Below are 20,910 nucleotides of genomic sequence, written 5' to 3'. Positions count from 1 at the left end.
ATACTTTGGTTTACCCAGGTGATGCTTGTTAATGCTAAAGAGGTTCAAATCCTCCACGTGCCAGGCTGAGAAACTCCCCAGCTAACCGATGTAGATATTAGGCACGTTGACTGCGTTTATAGTCTCGTCCGGATTGTGTAGATATGGCTTAAAAGCCCGGCGAAGATTGGGTAAGTACCTTTTTAAAAAAGACAAATGGATTAGACATTTCCACTGTGAATATATATCTGTTGCTTTTTTTTACCACATTTTGTTGCTGTCAACTGGGAAGAGGGAATGCAGAAGGTTAATCACGTACTGCGGCTTCTGTTCCCTACCTTCCGCAACGTTCTTAAAATGGTGCAGTATGGCAAACCAAAACGGCAACTTTTGCTTATCTGGTGTACGGCTGTAGAGAACTCCGTCTTTTGCTTTGTCGGCATCAAGGCATGACGCGAAAAATTCCCTAACAGTCATATCTGTTAAAAAATGGAAATTAATTTGAAGAACGGCTAGAGTATTTTAATTTGCGAATGTTTCCTTTATTACCCTTCTCTTTCTTTTGGGACTCCTTGTCGTTCACGAGGAAAACCCCATCTTGTTTGCTGGGTGGCGGCGTGTAGATTTGATCCAGTGGGGCGACTTTTTTTTTAAATCATCCATCAACTTGACATCAAGTTTCAGTTGTGTCGGTGGCCTGACAATGAAAGCGCCGTGTTCTGCCCAATGTTTTCTATACATCCGCAAGATGTATGGTTCAAATTGATCCATCTCTTGTTGGGTTGGTGTCAACACCATACCAGAGTTTTCTGGTACATCTGGCAATTTAAAAAATTTGTTTAAAGTGTGCCTCTTAATTAATTAATAAAGCTCCCCACCAATCAGAGACAGTCTACAGAATTCAGACTTGTTTGCAGAACTCAAGCACATCTCTTGTCAGAACAGACGGGTGTCGCAATTTCGCCAAGAATGACCCATCTGGAAACAAAAACGGCAACGCAATTTCTTTTTGTTGGGACACTCTTGACGCCAATGTCAAAATTCACCGCATGTGTGGCATGGACGGAAGAAAGAAAAGAAGTCATAACGTACGTTGTATGTATTGTACGTAAATGTTAAATTCATTAGTAAGCTATTATACACATAGATTGCAGTTGTTACGAATGATATCCTGGCCAGGTGAATTATAAACATATGCACTAAGAGTTCTGTAATGAAATTTGCAATCGCAGAACCAATTCTTCACACATTCATCAAAGGAATTCTCATCGAATGCTTGAGAAAATTTATCCAACACAACATCTATATTGAATGGATATAATTTACATGAAATCTGGTTTTAAACTGTTGTGTAAGAAATATTACCACGAATCAAATAATAGAAATGTCCTTTTTCCTGATCAATTCCAAAATGTAGTACCATCCCCACAGCATTTTTTTCGAAAATGTGATTAAGGATACCATACAAATAACCGTCTTCACTTTCCTGCAATCGTTTTGGCAATTAAAGATATCAGCATTCCAACTGTTTCTCCACTTTCCTAGTTTTTGTTAAGAAAGGTGTAAAAGCTTTTACTACTTCTGGAATATTTTGTGAATGAATTATAGCTACTTACAGTTACACATTCAGCAGCTTGTTCCTGATCATCGACAACGGAAACAAACTTTAACTCTTCAAATAACGAGTATTGATCATTGAACCAACTTTTGACATCCGAGTCGAACTGGTCGTCTGCTACATCAGGGAACCGTTCCTGAACATGTTCTGTTGTAAAACGTGGTAAAACGGAAATGTATATTATTGCTATTAATCTAGTGTTAAACGGAAACTTACTTTTGATTAATGAATGAGCACGACAGCTTTCAAACATCGGTCCATAGCAGTTTCTGAATTCAAATTCACTACGTTTAAGAAAATGGCAACCTAAGAGTTCAATCGTCATCGTTTTAGCGTCGAGCCATGCGTCAAGCTCGCCATGCTCATTTGCTTTCAAGTCCTCTAGACATTTTACCTTAAGAAGTTGTTAATTGTTGAGAGAATTTCGGACACATCAACAATCTAAATGAAACTTTAGACAAACTTACAAATTCTGGGCTATCATCCACTGCCTCCCACAAACTGTTCAGCGATTGTATTTTTTCCTGTTGAAAAGAAATGAAGCTCAAATATCATTCTTACAAGTAGACTAAATAATCTTTGACGTCATTAAATGTTACACAAATAGAACAGTTGTTGCCGGTGGCGGGATTTAGATGAAGTTGGGCAGTACTGGGATCTTTTTCCTTTATAGCCATCGATTCCTCCATGATCTTTTTCATAAATGCCAAATACAACTCAAAATAAAACAATAAAAAACTAAAAAAAGGTCAGAAGCTCTCAACTTACTCTGAGTGAACGGGCAGCGAAGAATACACGTGTGAGACAATGGCGTAAAATGAGTCTTGCAAGTTCACAACTGGGTTAGGAAATTGTCCCGCCGGCAAGAGGTGATAAATTTTGAAGTGTGAGAATTACATGCCCCCAAGCGAAAGTAGGTTTAGAGAATGCCACAGAATTGAAATCGAATCGTCAATTTCCGACTTTTCCCGACGTTTCCCGAATACCACCTAGCGGGCGTTATTTTTAAACAAAATAACACGCTGATTACTTAACTAGTTCCAAAGGATATATTTGTAGAAAAAAAAAAGATTATTGACATTCGGAATTGAAAAAGATTATTGTCATTCTCAGCAACTATTCTGTTAAATTCTAAAAGAGGAAAAAGATAAACAAAACGACTAATACTGTGAAACTTTAAACATAATTTCATTTAGTGAGGGAAGTAAATCTGTTTATTTCCGTACAAGTATATTATAAACGCAGGACGCAGCCACGCATGGCAGCATAGTTACGTCATTAGGCTAACGCATTTTTTTGGGTATCACTAAAAGTCGGGGGTCGGGGAACTAAAACTCGGGAAATGCACTCGGGGGTCACCATTTTGTCGTCTACATTACATTTTAGTTTTTTTACAGTACCCGAGTTTTACTCGGCAGGCTCGTTGCACTCCGTGTTCCGCACTTTACCCACCGTCCAACCTGCACTTTACCGACACCCTAAAAACTCGGTGATTTTTTTTAGAGATGGAAAACGGAAAACCCATTGCCAGCGAAATATATTGTAAAATGTTTAAACTAGATACATTTTTCGATTTAAAATTGTGTATTTTATAACAAAAAAAAATTTCAAGTTTTACATTCAATAAGTCAATATTTCTAATTATACAAGAAATATGATGCGGATTTGACCATAATTTTTCTCGGTCAAATTCAAAACCATGGCCAATGATGATTTAACACTTTTCAAGACTTGCAAAAAACGTTAGCTAGGACATGTATTCAGCGTTCAGAATAGGCCAATAGATTGAGTCATCTAGTAGCCGCCGCCAATGCCTAATTATGGATTAATCATGGATTAAAGATTAGATTTTGCTTTAGTGAACAATTCAAAATTTAGACATACCACCGTAGCCACCACCAAAGCTACCGCCGTATCCATAGCTACCACCGTATCCACCAGCGCCTGAATAATTTAACCGAGGAATTAACTTAAATTCAACTTGGTAAAGAGATATTATATTATATCAAATTTTCAAATAAAATAATCATTTTTTTATGTTAATACCATATCCACCGCCATAAGAACCGTAACCTGATCCATATCCGCCGCCTGAATATTAATTAGGAATGAATTAGCACTTTTATTATATTTATATTATATATTTATATATATATGATTTTCTATTATCTTATATTACCGTATCCTCCGCCATAAGAAGAACCGTAACCCGATCCATATCCACCGCCTGAATATTAATTAGGAATGAATTAGCACTTTTAAAAGTATAATTTTTAATGTCAATATACCGTATCCTCCGCCGTAAGAACCATATCCTGAGCCATATCCGATTCCGGAGCCTGAAAATTGAATCAGGGATAAATTGTTGATCAATGAATTGATCAAGGATAAATCCAAAAATTAGTTTGATCAGTAAAGAAAAAATTCAAGAATAAATACCGTATCCTCCACCATATCCTGATCCGTATCCGATTCCGGTGCCTGAAAATTAAGTTAAGGAATAAATTATTGGTAAATACATTTGAATTATAAAATTTAAGGGAATTAATACCGTATCCTCCACCATATCCTCCGCCGAAAGAACCATATCCTGAGCCATATCCAATTCCGGCACCTTAAAATTAAGTTAAGGAATAAATTATTGTTAAATTCATTTGAATTATAAATTCAAAATACCGTATCCTCCACCATATCCGCCATAGCCATGCCTGATTGCAATTTAAGTCTTTAATACATTTGAAACATAAATAAAAGTAAATAAATTCAATAATTACCCTCCGCCGTAGCCCCTATTAATAATTAACAAAAAAAAATATTAATTTTACTTTAAAAAATCATTCAGGACAAGTGATTATTTGTATCTGTTTTACCCTCCGAAGCCACCGCCATAGCCGCCGTAACTTCCATAACCCCCGCCGTAGCCCCCGCCGTAGCCATAAGAACCATGCCTAAGAAAAAAGGCGCATTATCATTCCTTATCACATGCTAAACACAAATTGAAATTAAATTACGATCGCTTAAGTCGGTGCTCTTCTCCTGCGTAATGGTCATCACGTCTTACTCTTAGTTCATCTGATGTAGCGTTACAGAGGCACACTAGCGCCAATAAGGCAATAATGCTCATCTATTGTATGTGTCACAAATGATTACAATATTACAATAGAATATGAATAGGTTTAAACTTACAGCGGTCTTCATGATGAAAGGATATCGTCAGATCAATTCACAACAGTTATCAAGGTAAGCAGGCTTTTAGATTTTCAAGCTGGTCCTGAAGCTGTTGATTCAATGATACTGTTTGATTCGAATACTAGCCCTTTTATATCAAACACTATGCGCTATGGCAATGCTACAGTTTCCACTTTGATATGCGTCATTGGTTCCGTGTCATGTCATGAGGAAAATTTGTCAATTAATCTGGTGAAAGGTGAAAGTTATTTTCGATTAACGGCAAAAAATCAACTATAATGCACCGTCATTTTATCCCACTTTTTCTATGGACGTAAAATTTTCCTTGTGGCCTTAAAAAAATATACCAATATTAATATACGTAAATAAAAATTTGCGTTAACACGTCAGAGACGTCTTCAACTATCTATACTGCTGGATATGGTTTAAATGCATTTATCTCCTTTGATATGAGTTTTATTGTTAACTCTCCATAACTTTCTCAGTATGGCACGGGCCTTAAATATGAAATTGCAGCACGTAAAAACAGTTGCTGGGTCACGTTGGGTCATTAGTTTATGCTATTCATATTCCCGCATCTAGAATTTTATCAGCATGGTACCCTTTCGAAGATTTAATTCCAATTTTTTTTAATGGTTGATAAAGATTTTCCAGTTGCGGCACAGATCTCAAAAATAATCATCAAAACCTTTGCGTTACGTCAGGGACATTTTTAAATGCCTTATTTAACAGGGTTTCAAGCGTTTTGCAAGTTATTTTGCCGAATACAGTTTGGCATTTTATCTTTCATGGTTCTACTTGAACCCAAATAATTTTCCGAATTTTCAAAATGAAATTTTGTTTCAAGATTTATATTGTATAGATTGCATGCGAAATCATTGCATGGCTTCAGTCTTTAATATTTTACATTTGATGTAAATAAAAACGAACAAAATGAAAGGAGACGAGTAAGGTAAAGATGCAGCAGGCGATGTAAATGGTTTTCGGGGATGAACAAAGTCTGCAACAACATCATATCCCAGGTCGAAAATCAAAGCGAAGAAAACAAAGAAGGATCGTTGGTACAATGCTGCTTAGGCTGCGACGTAAATACGAATCAATTTTAGTAAGCGCGAGTTCCATATCCGGAACCGTAAGATCCGTAACTTCCGCCGTAGCTACCGCCAAGCCTAAGTAAATTGCTTAAGTCTTGTAATGCACTCTAAATGAATTATGTTTTAGTTTATACCCGCCGCCGTAACCAAGGCCTCCATATCCTCCGTAACCGCCGCCAAGCCTAAAGAAAATGTCTTAAGTATTGGGATCATATTTGTTATGGGATTATCTTTCAGATCTTACCCTCCTCCATATCCAAGGCCTCCATAACCACCAAGACCACCGTAGCTGCCACCAAGCCTAAGAAATTTTCTTAAGTATTGGGATAACAATTTTTAAGAATTGTTTCAGATTTTACCCGCCGCCGTATCCAAGGCCTCCAAGACCACCGTAGCTACCGCCAAGTCTAAATAATTGCTTAAGTATATGGTGAAAAAATCAAAAATTATTTAATTTAGATCTTACCCTCCACCGTATCCAAGGCCGCCTCCATAACCCCCAAGACCACCGTAGCTGCCGCCAAGCCTAAGAAAATTTCTTAAGTTTCTAATGCACATTAAATGAATTTTTTTAATTTATACCCGCCGCCATATCCTCCATAACCGCCGCCAAGCCTAAAAAATTGCTTAAGTATATCGTGAAGCAATTAAAAATGATTTATTTCAAATTTTACCCGCTTCCGTATCCAATGCCCCCAATGCCCCCATAACCTCCAAGTCCACCATAGCCGCCGCCAAGTCTAAGAAAATAAGAGCTTATAAGTACACGGGCTAAAGTTAGAAATACGCTTTGTTTTCTCTTACCCTCCTCCGTATCCTCCAAGTCCACCGTATCCAAGACTATAAATTAGTTGTAATTATTAAAAACAAAGTTAGGAATTAACTTATTTATTTTGTTTGCTGTTACCTGCTGCCGTAGCCCCCGCCGAAGCCCCCGCCGTAGCCCCCGCCGAAGCCCCCGCCGAAGCCCCCGCCGTAGCCTCCGCCGTAGCCCCCTCCGAGTCCACCTAAACCGTATGCGGATCCACCTCCGTACCTAGAAAAGAATAATTCCATTAATATTTAATAATCAATAGAATTATAATCATTTGAATTACGATCGTTGAAGTTGACTCTCGGATCCTTCGTTACGGTCGTCACGCTTCATGTTAAGTCCATCGGCTGCTGCTCTGCAGATGCACACAAGCGCCAATACGGCTATAAGATTCATCTGTAAATGGCGATAGGAAATTAGTAACACGATAATTATTTTTTTAATTAAAAATAATATACTTACAGTTTTCATGGTGATGAAACTGGTTTAGATTTTTAGTCAACAGTTAGCAGGCTCTTGGATTCGTAAGGGAGTCCGGAAGCTGTTGGCTGAATGATGTCGTTTGCTTGAAATGCAAGTCCTTTTTATATGAAATACAAACTGTTAGAGCTCTGTCAGAGCTGTTGGACCTTCCGCCGCGACTAGTGTATACGCTATGTGTGTGATATCATGAGGAAACGATCTCCATTAAATTAGAGAAAGGTGAAAGTTATATACTAACCAACGGTAGACCGGATCAACCAGTTTTTCTGCCTTGTTGGAAGGATCAATTGATTTTACGCAGCGCTCGTTGCCGATTGTTTACTTTTCGAGAGTTTGCAAACGTCCAAAATTGGAAATATTTAGCCTTCACCTCCAGCAACAAAATTGACACAATTGTTGAAAATCTAGAATGAGCAATCCCCTTAATTATATGCATTTCATGCAAGAATAAAAATGAAAGTTTATATGGTCGTGCACTCTATGGATATCCCTTCCTGTTCCCGATAAAAATCGGTTGCCTTATACCTGCAAGGAGAATTTAAGGAAACGTTTAGCAAACGGGACATAGTGACCCACACTGATGTTTGTCGTTTGTCGGATCAATTATGGAAATTGACGTCTGGAAACATGTTTTGTAATTTCCGCCTCGACCTGGGTGACCAACTTGGACAAAAGAACGGCACAATTGTCTGCCCGGCCAACTCGATGGACTTTCACTTCATTGTCTTCTGTCATGAGATGACCCACGATTATGGGCATCCGCTCCAGTGACCTGCGTTTGTTGTTATTAAAATCTTAAAATTGAACACTGAGATTCGACAGAGTCTTTCAAATAATAAGAGGATATAAATGGAGGCATAAAGTTCACTTACCGTGTTAGTACAGAATAGTCGAGCATCCAGCACAAACGCTTTTCAAGTACGTCCAACAATATTCCATGTTGCTGAAACCTATATTCGTGGTAAGATAGCGATTACTTGTTGAATAACATTAGAACGGAAATTTTAATTGTGTCATTACTGTCAATTTTCAGGTTGCCCTTATTGGGCACTGTTTGGCAAGGGCCGATCCTAGTCGATCGACCGCCCAAAACGACGCCAGAAAGCCCATGTTGATTTACGCCACGAATGGTGAAGGGAAGACACTTGAAGCCGAGAAAAAGTCTGGATTCCGTCGAAGCATTCCTCCTGGTGCGGGATTAGGATTCGCTGGTGGATTCGGGAACGGCGGATTCAATACAGGCATTGGAACAGGATTCGTGCCCAACGGTGGCATGAATTTCGGAACGGGCTTGGGACTCGGGACGGGTTTACCGAATAATAACTTCATGGGCAGCAGTTTCGGTCCTGTGGGTTTAGGAAATAACTTCGTTGGAACTGGTTATACGGGAGCTTCATTTGGTAGTGCTGGACTAGGAAACAATATCCTCGGTACTGGTTTTGCAGGAACTAGCTTTGGGGTAGATGCAATGTCGAATCCATTTGGCTACAGTAATTCAATGATTTACTCACCTTATGGAAATAATATGGGTGGATTTGGTGTCAATACTAGAGTGTTTAATCAACCCGGTCTCGGTACCAGTTACTGGCCTAATCAGCAAGGTTTGATGACCAATGGGTTCAATGGAGTGGGAGTTTTCAACGATCCGTCCGGTTTTAATAGCCTCGGAATCAACGGGAACAGCTTTGGCGGAGTCAACTCCTTTAGAAACGGGGCAACCGGACTGAACGGCCTGAATGGTATCGGCACCGGAGGACTGAACGGCCTGAATGGCATCGGCAGCGGAGTTGGTTTCAACAACAACTTTGGTAGTCTGAGTAATGGAATCAACGGTTTCAGCAGCGCAAATAGTTTGAATAATCGCTTCGGTACTGGGTTCAACAACGGCTTGAACAATTTCAGCTCGTTCAATACTGGCGTCTCGTCTAGCGGATTCGGTAACCCAAGCCTGTTTGCAACAAACTCCTTTGGTAATTAATTTTAATTTTTTAAATCGTATCCAGGAATGTAACAGAATCGTAAATATCTTATTATTTAGGTGAGAGCAATTCTTTCAAGCGTTCACCTTTAGATCCAACTTCACCGTACTATATCCAGCTCTACAACTCTGAAAACAACGAAGAAGGACAGTCTCAGTCATCCAACTGGAACAGCCGCAACTCCGGGCTGCCTGCTACCAATCGCGATACCAGTGCGGCCGGTACAGTAACCAGTCATTCGGCTGGTGGCCAAGTCCGAAGCAACTCCGGTTCCGTTTAGCGACATCTGAAATCTCGAAAATGATTATCCAAACGATTCTGTGTAAAAAAAAATATCTAAATTTTCTTCCTTCTTATTGAGCTGTTTCTTGAATCGATGAATGATTATACTTAAAATTGCACACTTCACACCATGTTTAAAAAGAAAAATACACCCTTTTTTCAATCAACCGCATAACCTGGACTATAGAACTACAAAAAGAGCATAGACGATTAGCTTTTTAGCAACTTTGATTGATCACAGGAAATTCATGGTATACAATAAAGTAAATAACAATAGATTTTTATAATAAAACATATTGGGGACAATTGGTTCAACTAACAAACTCTTCATTGTCATTCCCTGTAGTCAATTGATTTAACTCATCATTTTCTTCTGAATGAAGTGGCATTACTGGTTCTACTACTGGTTCTGCCAACTCCAAGGCGGAATCTTGATTTGTCACCTGTAATGCGTCACGATTATCAGTTGAATCAGTTTCCACTAAAATGTCACTCGCAAGCTCGGGCTTTAATTCAACGTTAGACTCGACATTTCTCTCTGGAAGGATCGGCATTTCAGAAGGACATTCAGTCGACTCTATAGGTTGTTGATCTTCTGTCTCCTGTTCCGGCTTGGCTTCTAAATCATTATTAACAACTGGATCAAGTTCTGGTGCAACTTCATGCGCAGTCTCAGCTTCGGGTTGAGTTTCAACTTTAGGTTCGGAAACAGGTTCAAGTTTGATCTCATCTTCAAATCCTGTAACTACAGCATCTGTTGCGGGCAGTATTTCTTCATCTAGAGTTCCATTATCCATAGGTCGATCGGAATTTGATGGTTGGATTGACTCAGTGGTTGCCTCTGGCTCTTGTACTGGCTGATTCGCCGTCAGAGATGGCGATGATGTAGGTATTAAAGCTAATTCTGGAAGTATGAGGGGTTCTTCTTTTGCATGCAAGTGATCGATGGGAGTGAGAATTAAACTCTTGTTAAGGCAGCAGACTTCTTGTTTCACTATTTCGCCTGTTGGGAATCCAGTCTGGGCAGAGATCAACGCTGGCGAAAACATCAATTGGAGAATCTTCTGAACGTACGATAAAAATTCGTTGCGGTACAGCTGGAGACACTTGGTGAACTCCAGCTCCTCATTGACTGTAAAAGCCCCCTTCTCTTGGCGGTGAAAATCTGCCATAATTTGAGAGCAATTGCAAAGAGTGCGCTCTAATTTGCGGGCCACTGGGTCTACCAGTTGAACAGGGGCGCACATGCGTAACTCGTTGAAGGCGGCAATCAACCCGTTGCACAGCTCAGCCACGGGAGAAAATTTCATTAGGGCGTAAGGTGGTTGGACTTGATCGGCCGAGGACGGAGGTGTTTGAATGTACGAATAACTAGCACTACTCCCAAATGAACCGGTGCGAGTGAGGCTAAAGCTAGCCATGGCCTCGGCGAACTGCGCCTCAGACTTGTTAGCGGAATGGTCGAATCGATCGTAGACCACTTGAGAAAAGAGGGGGACTAAGAGAGAGCGGAAGTCGGAACCTATGCGGCCAAAACTGAGGCCAAAGTACATGCACTGGCCAAACACGGATTCTAGAGAAGATGGCGAGACTTTAGGCAGGTCGCATTGAAGTGCCCCCAAGAAATCCGTTATCTGTCGTTCAAATAACCAACAATCAGTCGCAAGGCTAGTATTTAAAATCTTTCAATAGTAGTACCTTTTGAATGATCCACGAATAATAGATGGCGGATTCGTTAGTGTTGGGATCTTGATTGGCCAGCACCAAAGGATCTTCATCGGTAAATATGGCGCGGTATTGCGTGGCAATGTCAAACAGATGGACACGACTCAATTCAACCGTTTTTAAAACATGCTGATAAGCTGCCAACGACAAATTTGATCAAAAAGATTAAGGAAGAAACGGAAATAGGTTGATAGGATGAATCACCATCTTCTTTTGGAATTTCGTCCAACGTAGATTTGAACCAAGAATCCCTCGCTTGAAGAAACTTGAGACGGATTTCCTCTTCAGAGAAGACACCCATACGCCGCAAATAGCCCACTACTTTCAAACAGTGGGGGAGTTGAGCTGGCATCCTTAGCTGGGCTATTAGCTGACTCAGCATTAATCGCGTACATGACTGAACCTCCTGTGCTACTTTCTGATAAAGTAACAGGAACAGTTTAAAAGCAAATTGAATAATATTGATGATATTCTAAATTCCATACCACAATCAGAGGGATGTATCCTAACTTGCGCTCTAAGCGAGCGACGTAAGAAGCGAGTTCAAGGGCCTCTTCCCAATATCCGTTGCGAACACAGGTATCCATCAGTTGTGGAAGTTCGAGTATTTCTAGTAGCTGTGTATGTCGTGATAGGGCTAGACTCGTCAGTCGTCTGGCAGCGCTCAGAGACTGAGCTGTCTGAGAAAACTCCAAGCATTTTTCTTTTAGGGTTGTCAGACCGGAAGTTAACTTTTCGGTACTCTGGTTCACTTTTTGAAACTGTGAGCAAAGCAATGAATATTTTATTAGAAACGTCTAATGTGCAACTTTAGGTAGTGCATACGTTTTGAAAAATATCTTGTGTGCATTGGGCTGTCTCGATGAATGTTGGATATTCCTGAAAGGCAAGCTCCTGTGTTTGGTTGATGATGGATGTTTTTTCTTCTGCTATTCTGTTAACTTCTTTACCTGTAATTCACATATCTGCCATAGTAATCAAGTAGTCTTGAACTTGAAAAAAAAATACTTTGCAACTTACCCAGATTCTTTAATCCCAATGAACTTATCTGCTTCAAATATTGACTGGCATCATTGGTCGTCAGGTTGAGCTCTGACAATCTCTCAGGAAGGACTAAAAAAGTAATTGAATACTAAGGTCATTTGCAACTCATTGTGAAACACACACTTTTAAAACAAACCTTTGAAATCATCCCCATTAAACACAAGTTTAAGCAGTGCATCTTCGCTTTCCATGTTCGCACAAAAAAGTCAAAAACGGTGGGTCGGCAATTTGCCACGTAGTCTGCTGCAGAACCGCCACAAATTGTGCTGCCATCTATCAACAAGCAGACAGGTCTGAATTTCCCCTTTTAAGCTTCGAATAGTTGGTTTGTAAATACAATAATAATACCTGAAAACATCTCCTAGAGAATTAGTACCCGACAGCAATCAATAAAAGGTGGACGTGCATTGCAAAATACAAAGCCTTTGAGTGAAAAATGCAATTACCCCGAAAGCTGTTGCCAACCAATCATTCGATTTGCAGCAGATTTTACAAATTGTTCGGGAGCGCACTACCCAAGTTCACTAGAAAGAATAAAAATATCCCCCCATCCTAATAAAAAAAAAGAAAAGGGAAAACAAAAGTTCATTAACGAAAAGGGGAGGTTATCCAACAAGTTCACTCTGCAACTGCCAGCTGGGGTCTCCTACATACAATCTACCGACATTTTTTCGTTGGCAAAGTGCAATGTCGGATTGAGTCTAGGTGGATGTGGATGTGTTTGTACACATTACGACACTCCGAGGGGCGGATGAGGCTTTCATAGTGGAGAGGACTGTGGGCCAATCCAGCTAAAGGATTCCTATGGCTGACTGCTTCAAGATCAACATGCTTGAAAGCTCAGCAGCACCCCTGCTGCTGCTGCCCATAAGAAAGAAAAAAAACATGTTTTCCTTATATATATCCGCACTCTGAGGATATCAATACCGGAAGCATCATCTTTTGAAAACTGATGGACCAATTCCTTTAAAGCTTTGATGTCCAGCAATATCCTTTATACGATTCATTTGGGTTTAGTTTTGCGTCCGTATTTGTATTTGACCAGATGCTGGTCGTCTGCATTACCATTGTTGTTTCCATCCGGATAGATGCGTGCGGTTTAATCACATTTGCAATCCGCCATTGTCTGGTAACCTAAATATCAGAGTAGATGTGGGTTAGCAGTATAGCTCATGAAACATATATAATATTCTACTATTACTACGACTAGGAAGACTAGTGGGAAAGGCAGACGAGCGAAAACAAATCGATTGAGATGCATTTCCCCTCCCTTGTAGAGCCGCGGCTGCGTCCTGCTGGGCAGGATCGTCGGGCCACAAGGGAAACGACAGAGTCACTTCTTCTTCTTCTCTCTCCATCTGCCTTGCCTTGATCGACTGGGGGAAAGAAAGTGATCGATCTTGTTCGATTTCCAACATAAGAACCCATTGCTCTCCGCTCCAGTTTGTTATTAAATACCCTCCCAGTCATCCCCCCTATTAACAAAACGATCCTACCTGGTGCGGCCGTCTGCAATTGGCAAACGATTGATCCCGGGCTTATATACATGTAAACTGTTGGTATCAAAATAGCCAAACGTGTGCTGTGTATATACGTACGTATAAGTGATGCGTGACGTCTTGTATAATCTTCATATTACAGTCGACTCTGTTTAATTAACAAATAAGACATTTGTTTTGTCAAAACTGCTTTGGGTATATACACCACAACAGAATGTATGAGTCACTGTCTGTCGAATTGCGTGACTGTTCCCCCTCTATCAGCTCGAAATGAGCCTGACATAAGTATACAGCCGTAGAATAACAGCCATGTCACATACTACTACTATAGAGTTCTTTCCCCCACCCTCCCAGGCAGCGTCTTTTGTAATGTTTAAAAATCCTGGACACACAACAACTGGGCTCTCCAAAGACCTATTGAAAAACAACGAGTGGGGGGAGGGAGGAGGAAGGAAGGACTGGGCGCTTTTCTTTTGTTTTTTGTGTCGTTTGAAAACACGTACCGGATGTTCAGTTTGTCACAACTCGAGCAGCCCGTCGCACACAGCACGTGAGATTATTTATATTATGACATCGCCACTCGACGCCGGACACAACACAAACATCAGCGTCGCCGATATAGTAAGTCCAAAAATGCCAATCTCCATGGAACAACACGCACGCACAACTTTCTTGTCTGCGGTTGGTCAAATAATAATAAATCCAGCACGACGATCCTTTGCGGAATAATGCTGTGCGTTGACACTTCCAAAAGTGTCGTCAGTTGATTATTATAAAAATGAAATTCTTCAACATCAGCCGCGTTGAGTTCAGCATTTTTAAACGTGCAGTTTTGTCTGAACCAAAGTGCCGGCTCACATATGCACACAAGTGATACATTAATTCCCTGGTGTGCTTGCCGGAAGTAGAGAGAGTCTCTGTTTCAAGCAGTGATTGCCGATAGCGGAATGAATCCAGTGTATACTACATATATCCTCTCTAGAGCTGCTCCCATTTGTCTATCAAATAGTTTCTCTCTCTCCACGATGGCTCATGCCATTTGTGTGTGTGTTTGCCTTGGCGAACAATAATTCAAATCAAACATTTCCCGCTTTAACTGCATGCGCCGTCTGCTATACGGCCCGTTTGATATATTGACAAAACCCAAGTCGATGTGAACACTGCTGCGCTGTTTTCTCCTTTTGTGTGTATATGATGGGGATATCGGCTCTATTTTTATTTTCTTGTTCTTTTCCCAGTTATTTCTCTCTCCCCTCGTCTTTTTTAGTATTTCGATGTTTAGTTCATGTCTTTGGGCTTTTGTTGACTCTGCACGGAGCTGCGTCATCTGCCATCAACTTGGGAGGGAGGGGGGGACGAGTTTTTAGGCCCTGGACATTTTTTGTCGTCGTTCAAAAATGGAGCAGAGACTCCAACCCCTTTTTCTTTCCCCTCCGCTCTCTCATCCGGAGGCTTTATATTGTATCATCCAAAGCTGCACATCAGAGAGAGAGAGAGATGAGACTGCTGCGTGTTTCATATAGTATATATTATATCCTTTGGCCCAGAAATCCCGTTGATGACACATCCTTGATTGTCCCAACAGTCCCGCAAGGGATCGGATCACCTTTTTTTTTCCTTTCCCAGACTACCCCCGAAAAAAAACAGAAATGATGTCAAGGAAATTCCGCGCCATCTGTAATAACTCTAATTTCATGGCGATATTACATAAAATACAATGCGGGTCGTTGTTGTTGTACTTGTGGTGGTGCTACCGTGAAATGAAATTCCGCGTATTACGTGATTACACAAACACACATCCAAGAAAGATATTGGGAGATATGGAAATCTTGATTAAATAATAGACTTCAAAAGCGAAAGCGGTGGCTGCTGGATGAGCCGGAACTATACACAGAGAGAGCAGAGAGAGAGAGTTGTTTGATTTATATGTAAACGCCATTTTTTGGGCTTTTATATTCAGAAGCCGAGAAATATAAAGAAGCGACAAGACGCGCTGCTGCTAACGATCGGAACTGAATTTAAAATCAAGGAAGGGACGCATATATGCGTGTGTGTGCTGGTTGGAACTATTGTACTACTACACAGTCTGCATATAGAGTGTAGATATATGGCGTAGGGCATTCAGACTCTTATATGCGTCGATTCTTTGATCAAAAATTCAGTTGGGCGACGCTCGCGTCTATCCCTGCCGCGTAGAAGAGATTCGAATAATCCGAGTTGAACGACACACAACCGAATTTGTCTGCCACCGCACCACGTTACATAATCAAAGAATAACCAGCGTATAGTTAGATCAAACATTCATGTACAATCCTGGTGTCCTGGTGATGAGCATTAAATAATAAACCTACAACAACTTGTCAGAATACAAGAGAAAATAAGAATTCTGTAGCGTGAATTCTATAGTACTATAATATTCAGACCTATTAGATATAGATTGCCTTGCGCACGCAGTCGAGATAGCACAATCTCCCATCAAAGAAAAAAAACGGCTATTAGGCCTACGTATATTATAATAGACATTTGGCACGTTTCAATTTTTCGATTATCTATTCGACGAAATAAAAAAGGGAATAAGAAATGTATACATATAAAAGAAGGGCGTTGGCTGCTGCTGCATCAATTTCCCCAGCAACTTGATGTCATTTAAGAGATGGAGATCATCGGGGACAATGTCAAGATTCCATTCGCCGTCGACCCATTTGAACCCGGCCGCCATCGACTTGTGTGTGTGTATCGTCGTAAAGAACCGCATACGGAACTCTCGCGCGCGCTCATCCCGCGATCTGTTGACGTATAATAGAAGAAGAAGGTGTGGCCCAGGATCTTATAAAGATTATTGTTATGACTCTCAAGTCTGAAGTGCGACGTCGAATAACATCACACGAAAGGAAGGGAAAGCCATCAGTATAAGTTATATAGAACTCCTTTTACGGAGCGAAAGATAACAGAACGCGGAGGCTCCTTATCTTTTCTCCTAGCGATGCCAAAAGGGGCAAACACAAAAATCAAATCAAATCATCTTTAACAACAAAAAATCGAAAGGAAAAATGTTTGATTGGGTCCCGCTTTGATCCAATCATCACATTCGATTCCATTGTCTTTTTTAAAATAATAAAAATAAAAACCTTTCAGACCCTTTTTCGACACTTTGTGACTTTGTGTCTGATCAAACAAGACACAGCGTAGGAGCTGTTGATCAACTCTAAACGGTAAGACAAACATCATCCCTGTGACATTCTTGGGCCCTATTCAATCTGACGACGGTGTACTCTACTCTAGACTCTCTAAGCTATTTGGCAAATTGAGCTTTTAGCTATATGCAGGAGAGAAAGAGAAATCTCCTGCATTTCTGATTATATACCAGCTATTACAGGAGCGCGGCTATAAACTCAAATTTGACACACAGACACCATGCAGGATCGGGCGGAATATATATCTCTCTCCTTCCTTCCTTTTGGCCTGTCTCTCTAGTCTAACACACAATCCCCCGAGCGGAATTACAATTGCAAATGCATCCAGCAGTTATTCGAGAGATATCATCCATATAGAGCCAGCCACACGACGCCAACGACGCCAAAAAGAATCCTGCACTCCTGCGCGTATATAGATACTGACTATGGCGTCGTCTTTTTATTACGCAATTGGAGAAATTCTCTAACGTTAAGAAATTGGCAGGAGGGAACTTGATTATTTCGAACCAACACGAAATCGCTAAATTAGATTAAAATCTTTTGTCTAGCTCGGTTTTTAGATATATTCCCACGCAGTTATATGTGACTTATTAGCCGATCGACAACGTCGTTTCCTCTGCTGGGGGGGAGAGAGACGGCCAACAACATCGACGTCACACACGCACAGCAGCACTGTGGATGAGATCGTCGACGAGGCTCGACGTCAGCAGAAGAAATAAGAAGAAGACCTTCTTCCTTCTCTCTCCTTGTGGGTCTGCTGATCGATGGATATCCCGGGCGAAAATGTAGGCTACTAGTACGCCGAGAGAAGCTCACGCTGCCCAGCAAAAGCCGTACAAATAACAAGGGCGATATTTCAAGAGATCACGCAGCTGATGACGTCTTATATGTAGACAACAGCAGCGCACCCTTATATGTAGTCTCTCTCATATCGTCTATAGCAAAAAGAGCTTTCACAAGCGGCCGGCCTGTACACGTTTTCGGTAAACAATCGAACACATACAAAAAGAATTGTTTCTTATTATGTATAAAAACATTTAGAAATGACCGCCGTTGCTGCTGCCGCGATAGATATATCAGATGATTACAGCAGTTGTATGTATATACAACTTCTACAAAGAAAGTGGAAACACGGTATGCGTGCACAGTCTGTCAGTCTTATCAAAATTGCATTTCTTTTATTTTGATTATTTAACGGAATTGTAATTAAATCTAAAAGCGCTGCGCTGTTAACGCTGTTAACTACTCTATGCGTCTATTGTGTAGATGTGTGTGTATAATTCCGCGATAGAGCCAATTGGCGTGAGCACGTCAAACGACCGTGAGTGTTAGAATATACACACCGGACGGCCCTGCTGCTGCCGTCGTCGTCCGCGAGTACTATAACTGGTAATTTCAGTCGGGATTAATGCTGGGCTGCAACGAGATTGAGACTTTGCATGACGATGAGAGAGCTCCTCCATCTAAGTGGATCCCAACCAACAGAATCAGCTGCACAGTCTATATATACTTATAATACGCCTATTTTGAACGATTCCATCAAGAGAAAAGATATTCGTTAATTTTCTTTCCAAACAATTTTCAGCCAGCCATTTGTTGAAAAAATTTCTTTTCTTTTTTAAAAAATTACGGTTGGCCGGCAGGAGGAGTTTAGGCAAATGAGTTTTATTTTTTCCAGATTAAAAGGCCGCCGCCTGTTCTATTTTGATGTATCAATAAAATACATAGGGATCGTATAATTCCACCGAGCGGCTTTTGTGTCTAGTAGTAGATGGAAAAGTTTACAAAGGCCGTCTAGATATCTTCTAGCAAACGGCGTAGTGGCAGCAGTATATATAGTAGTAGTAGATGTGTGTTCTCTAATATACGATGAGTCGTTAATGAGGCGGGACTAACTGGCAACTAGCGCTACTCATTAGGCAATCAAGCCTCGGTCGTAGATTATATGCCAGAGGTGCGGTTTTCACGGTTCTTTTATATTATATACGTCTGTGTGTGTGTGTGTGTGTCTATATAACCGCGCTGTATTAGAGACGATATACACCGGACTAGCTAACCCCAGCACAGCCGGGCGCTTATATAATAGCGCTACACACATTGGAAAACTTTTCTCTACGTCGTCGTGCCGTGTAATTTACTTGATTGCCCGGCACCGCCCAGCCAGCCCCCAACAACAAAAATAAAAGATCCCTGGCGCTTCCACAATATAATATTATATAACCGTTGTGCCTATACCAACTGTGTCTATTCCACGAAACATTGTGTCTTCTATCTATGCGTCTTCTTTGATCAATTTGGAAAAAATGGTTGGGAGATCGCAGCCGACTGAATATTCTATCTAAAAGATCCAACTTGACATGGCGACGGGAAACATATGGAACTTTACTATTCCAGAAGAAAAAGAAAATGATATTCGGTGCCCATTAACGTCACGTCAAAAGCAACTAGATCTATATAGAGTTATTCTTTTTTTTTTCTTTTTCCTCCTTTTTATTGATGGGTTATAAGTGCATATGGAGAGGGGACAAAAAGGGTTGACGAGGGGGAAAAGGCTTTGTATACACACACACACATCGTTCATATATTCAGCCATGGATAAAATATGTATACACACATATAGAGGCCGGAAATGGATCTATCTATTCCTTTATTCGGACACCCACACATCCTTTTAATCCAGCCGGAGCTGGGGGGGGGGGGAGATGTCGCATATCCTATATAATGTACACTCATGTATATCTGATTGGCTAAAAAAAACATGCTACTATTACATCGGAAATAGTTTTTGATTATTCAAAAAACTAGGCAACAACCGCCAGCATCAAATGTTGTGGGTGTTGTAGAGGTCTGAGGCTGGGGACGATAGAAAATCTTGTTCTCCTTTCATCACTATCTAACGATTTTTATTGACCGTGTCATCCGGATGTGATCAATAAATTGACACAATCACGGACGCACGCGCATGTCTCTCTCTGGCAACTTTAGATCGTCTTCCCGAAAAAAAACTAAAATGAAATAATAAAATTCAATGAAAAAAAGATTAAACCTTTAGACATTTGAAAAAATTGGACAAACTACAATCAAAGAATATAATTGATCCGATTTCCCGATATTGACGTCAGTTTTTTTTTACACTCGACCTTTTTCACACATTCTTTCATCAAGACATAAATATGATGTCACCTATTACATAGTATAGGAGAAGCTCGTTGAGTTATATATATTTCTGTGCTGCTGGCTTATTCTTATTTTCGATATTGGGCACGCCCAACTTTTTCTTTTTGGGTCTTTTTATAACAAACTTCTTACGATTAGATCGTCACCAAAGTCAAAGGGCGTGTCCCGATACATGGAAATCGGTCTTATACGTATAGCGAAGACTTTAAAGAACACTGTCTTCTTCTTCTTCTTCCCCCCCACCGATCTATACATCTATTTTGAGAATTTTCAAGTGACGAGAAAAAAAAGAGGGTGAACTTGTTAATAATACTTGTAAGCCATTGTTACATGTTTTTTCTTATAATATAACCTTGACGATTATTGATCGATTTTCGTCACCCTCTTTTATTTATTTTTTTAAAAAAAGGAAAACTTTTCTTTGACTTTTTAGTTGGGAAAAGATGGCCGCATTTCCCTGTTTAAAAACTTGAGATGCATAAGAGAAAAGGTTGCAGAAGAAGAAGGAGGGGGGGTTAGCTAGTATATAGCGCACGCGTTCGGTCACGCGTGAGAGTCTATATAGGCTAATTCGATTTGCAAGTCAAGGAAGACGAAGCGCTGCCTATGCACACACACATATCCTGGATGGTGAAAACGATCCAGTTAATCGTTACAACTTTTTTGTTTGTTTTTTGTTTCATATATATAGCACGTCAGCGAGCGCATGTGACGTATGCTGGATGACCTTACTCTCCCGCCCGGGGTTTTTCATCGGCTTCTTCGCAGTGTACACACACAAAACTCCCTTAAAAAACAAAACAAAAATGATATAAACCCCTTGATACTTTCTA

The 20,910-nt window shown here is 40.5% G+C and overlaps 5 protein-coding genes across 13 annotated transcripts; 1 reads left to right on the top strand and 4 right to left on the bottom strand.

Moving 5' to 3' along the window:
* Window positions 1–1,120: 1,120 nt before the first annotated feature.
* On the bottom strand, window positions 1,121–2,455 carry LOC124342870. 2 transcript variants are annotated; one of them, XM_046796072.1, is made up of 7 exons: window positions 2,366–2,455; window positions 2,197–2,289; window positions 2,065–2,121; window positions 1,814–1,991; window positions 1,596–1,744; window positions 1,345–1,520; window positions 1,121–1,281 (listed from the first exon to the last, which is right to left on the bottom strand). In XM_046796072.1, the coding sequence occupies exons 2-6, from the start codon at window positions 2,284–2,286 to the stop codon at window positions 1,458–1,460; spliced, it is 537 nt and encodes a 178-aa protein (XP_046652028.1). In that variant the 5' UTR covers window positions 2,287–2,289; window positions 2,366–2,455; the 3' UTR covers window positions 1,121–1,281; window positions 1,345–1,457. The 2 variants fall into 2 exon arrangements, with proteins under 2 accessions (XP_046652028.1, XP_046652029.1); XM_046796073.1 differs by having other exon boundaries at window positions 2,197–2,280; window positions 2,366–2,448.
* Window positions 2,456–3,170: 715 nt separating this feature from the next.
* LOC124342861 (keratin-associated protein 6-2-like) lies at window positions 3,171–4,884 on the bottom strand. Of its 8 annotated transcripts, XM_046796055.1 has the most exons (12): window positions 4,784–4,884; window positions 4,609–4,721; window positions 4,468–4,545; window positions 4,372–4,386; window positions 4,274–4,305; window positions 4,149–4,211; window positions 4,037–4,078; window positions 3,886–3,936; window positions 3,777–3,824; window positions 3,644–3,688; window positions 3,482–3,541; window positions 3,171–3,411 (listed from the first exon to the last, which is right to left on the bottom strand). In XM_046796055.1, the coding sequence occupies exons 1-12, from the start codon at window positions 4,793–4,795 to the stop codon at window positions 3,392–3,394; spliced, it is 579 nt and encodes a 192-aa protein (XP_046652011.1). In that variant the 5' UTR covers window positions 4,796–4,884; the 3' UTR covers window positions 3,171–3,391. The 8 variants fall into 8 exon arrangements, with proteins under 8 accessions (XP_046652011.1, XP_046652013.1, XP_046652012.1 ...); XM_046796057.1 differs by lacking the exon at window positions 3,777–3,824; XM_046796056.1 differs by lacking the exon at window positions 4,037–4,078.
* Window positions 4,885–5,621: 737 nt separating this feature from the next.
* Window positions 5,622–7,165, bottom strand: LOC124342214. The gene is made up of 10 exons (XM_046795177.1): window positions 7,157–7,165; window positions 6,788–6,887; window positions 6,685–6,720; window positions 6,555–6,620; window positions 6,463–6,495; window positions 6,347–6,406; window positions 6,240–6,287; window positions 6,125–6,181; window positions 6,015–6,062; window positions 5,622–5,955 (listed from the first exon to the last, which is right to left on the bottom strand). The coding sequence occupies exons 1-10, from the start codon at window positions 7,163–7,165 to the stop codon at window positions 5,798–5,800; spliced, it is 615 nt and encodes a 204-aa protein (XP_046651133.1). The 3' UTR covers window positions 5,622–5,797.
* Window positions 7,166–7,421: 256 nt separating this feature from the next.
* LOC124342740 (uncharacterized PPE family protein PPE62-like) lies at window positions 7,422–9,605 on the top strand. Its single transcript, XM_046795876.1, has 3 exons — window positions 7,422–8,138; window positions 8,211–9,147; window positions 9,216–9,605. The coding sequence occupies exons 1-3, from the start codon at window positions 8,115–8,117 to the stop codon at window positions 9,434–9,436; spliced, it is 1,182 nt and encodes a 393-aa protein (XP_046651832.1). The 5' UTR covers window positions 7,422–8,114; the 3' UTR covers window positions 9,437–9,605.
* Window positions 9,606–9,648: 43 nt separating this feature from the next.
* Window positions 9,649–12,471, bottom strand: LOC124342612 (conserved oligomeric Golgi complex subunit 8-like). The gene is made up of 7 exons (XM_046795652.1): window positions 12,344–12,471; window positions 12,184–12,276; window positions 11,989–12,113; window positions 11,649–11,924; window positions 11,368–11,581; window positions 11,137–11,300; window positions 9,649–11,072 (listed from the first exon to the last, which is right to left on the bottom strand). The coding sequence occupies exons 1-7, from the start codon at window positions 12,396–12,398 to the stop codon at window positions 9,750–9,752; spliced, it is 2,250 nt and encodes a 749-aa protein (XP_046651608.1). The 5' UTR covers window positions 12,399–12,471; the 3' UTR covers window positions 9,649–9,749.
* Between the last annotated feature and the right edge of the window lie 8,439 nt (window positions 12,472–20,910).

The sequence above is a fragment of the Daphnia pulicaria genome, chromosome 6, assembly GCF_021234035.1.
Source record: "Daphnia pulicaria isolate SC F1-1A chromosome 6, SC_F0-13Bv2, whole genome shotgun sequence".
NCBI classification, from domain to species: Eukaryota; Metazoa; Arthropoda; class Branchiopoda; order Diplostraca; family Daphniidae; genus Daphnia; species Daphnia pulicaria.
The sequence above is the reverse complement of the archived record's forward strand: the minus strand, read 5'-3'. Positions and strand labels throughout refer to the sequence as shown.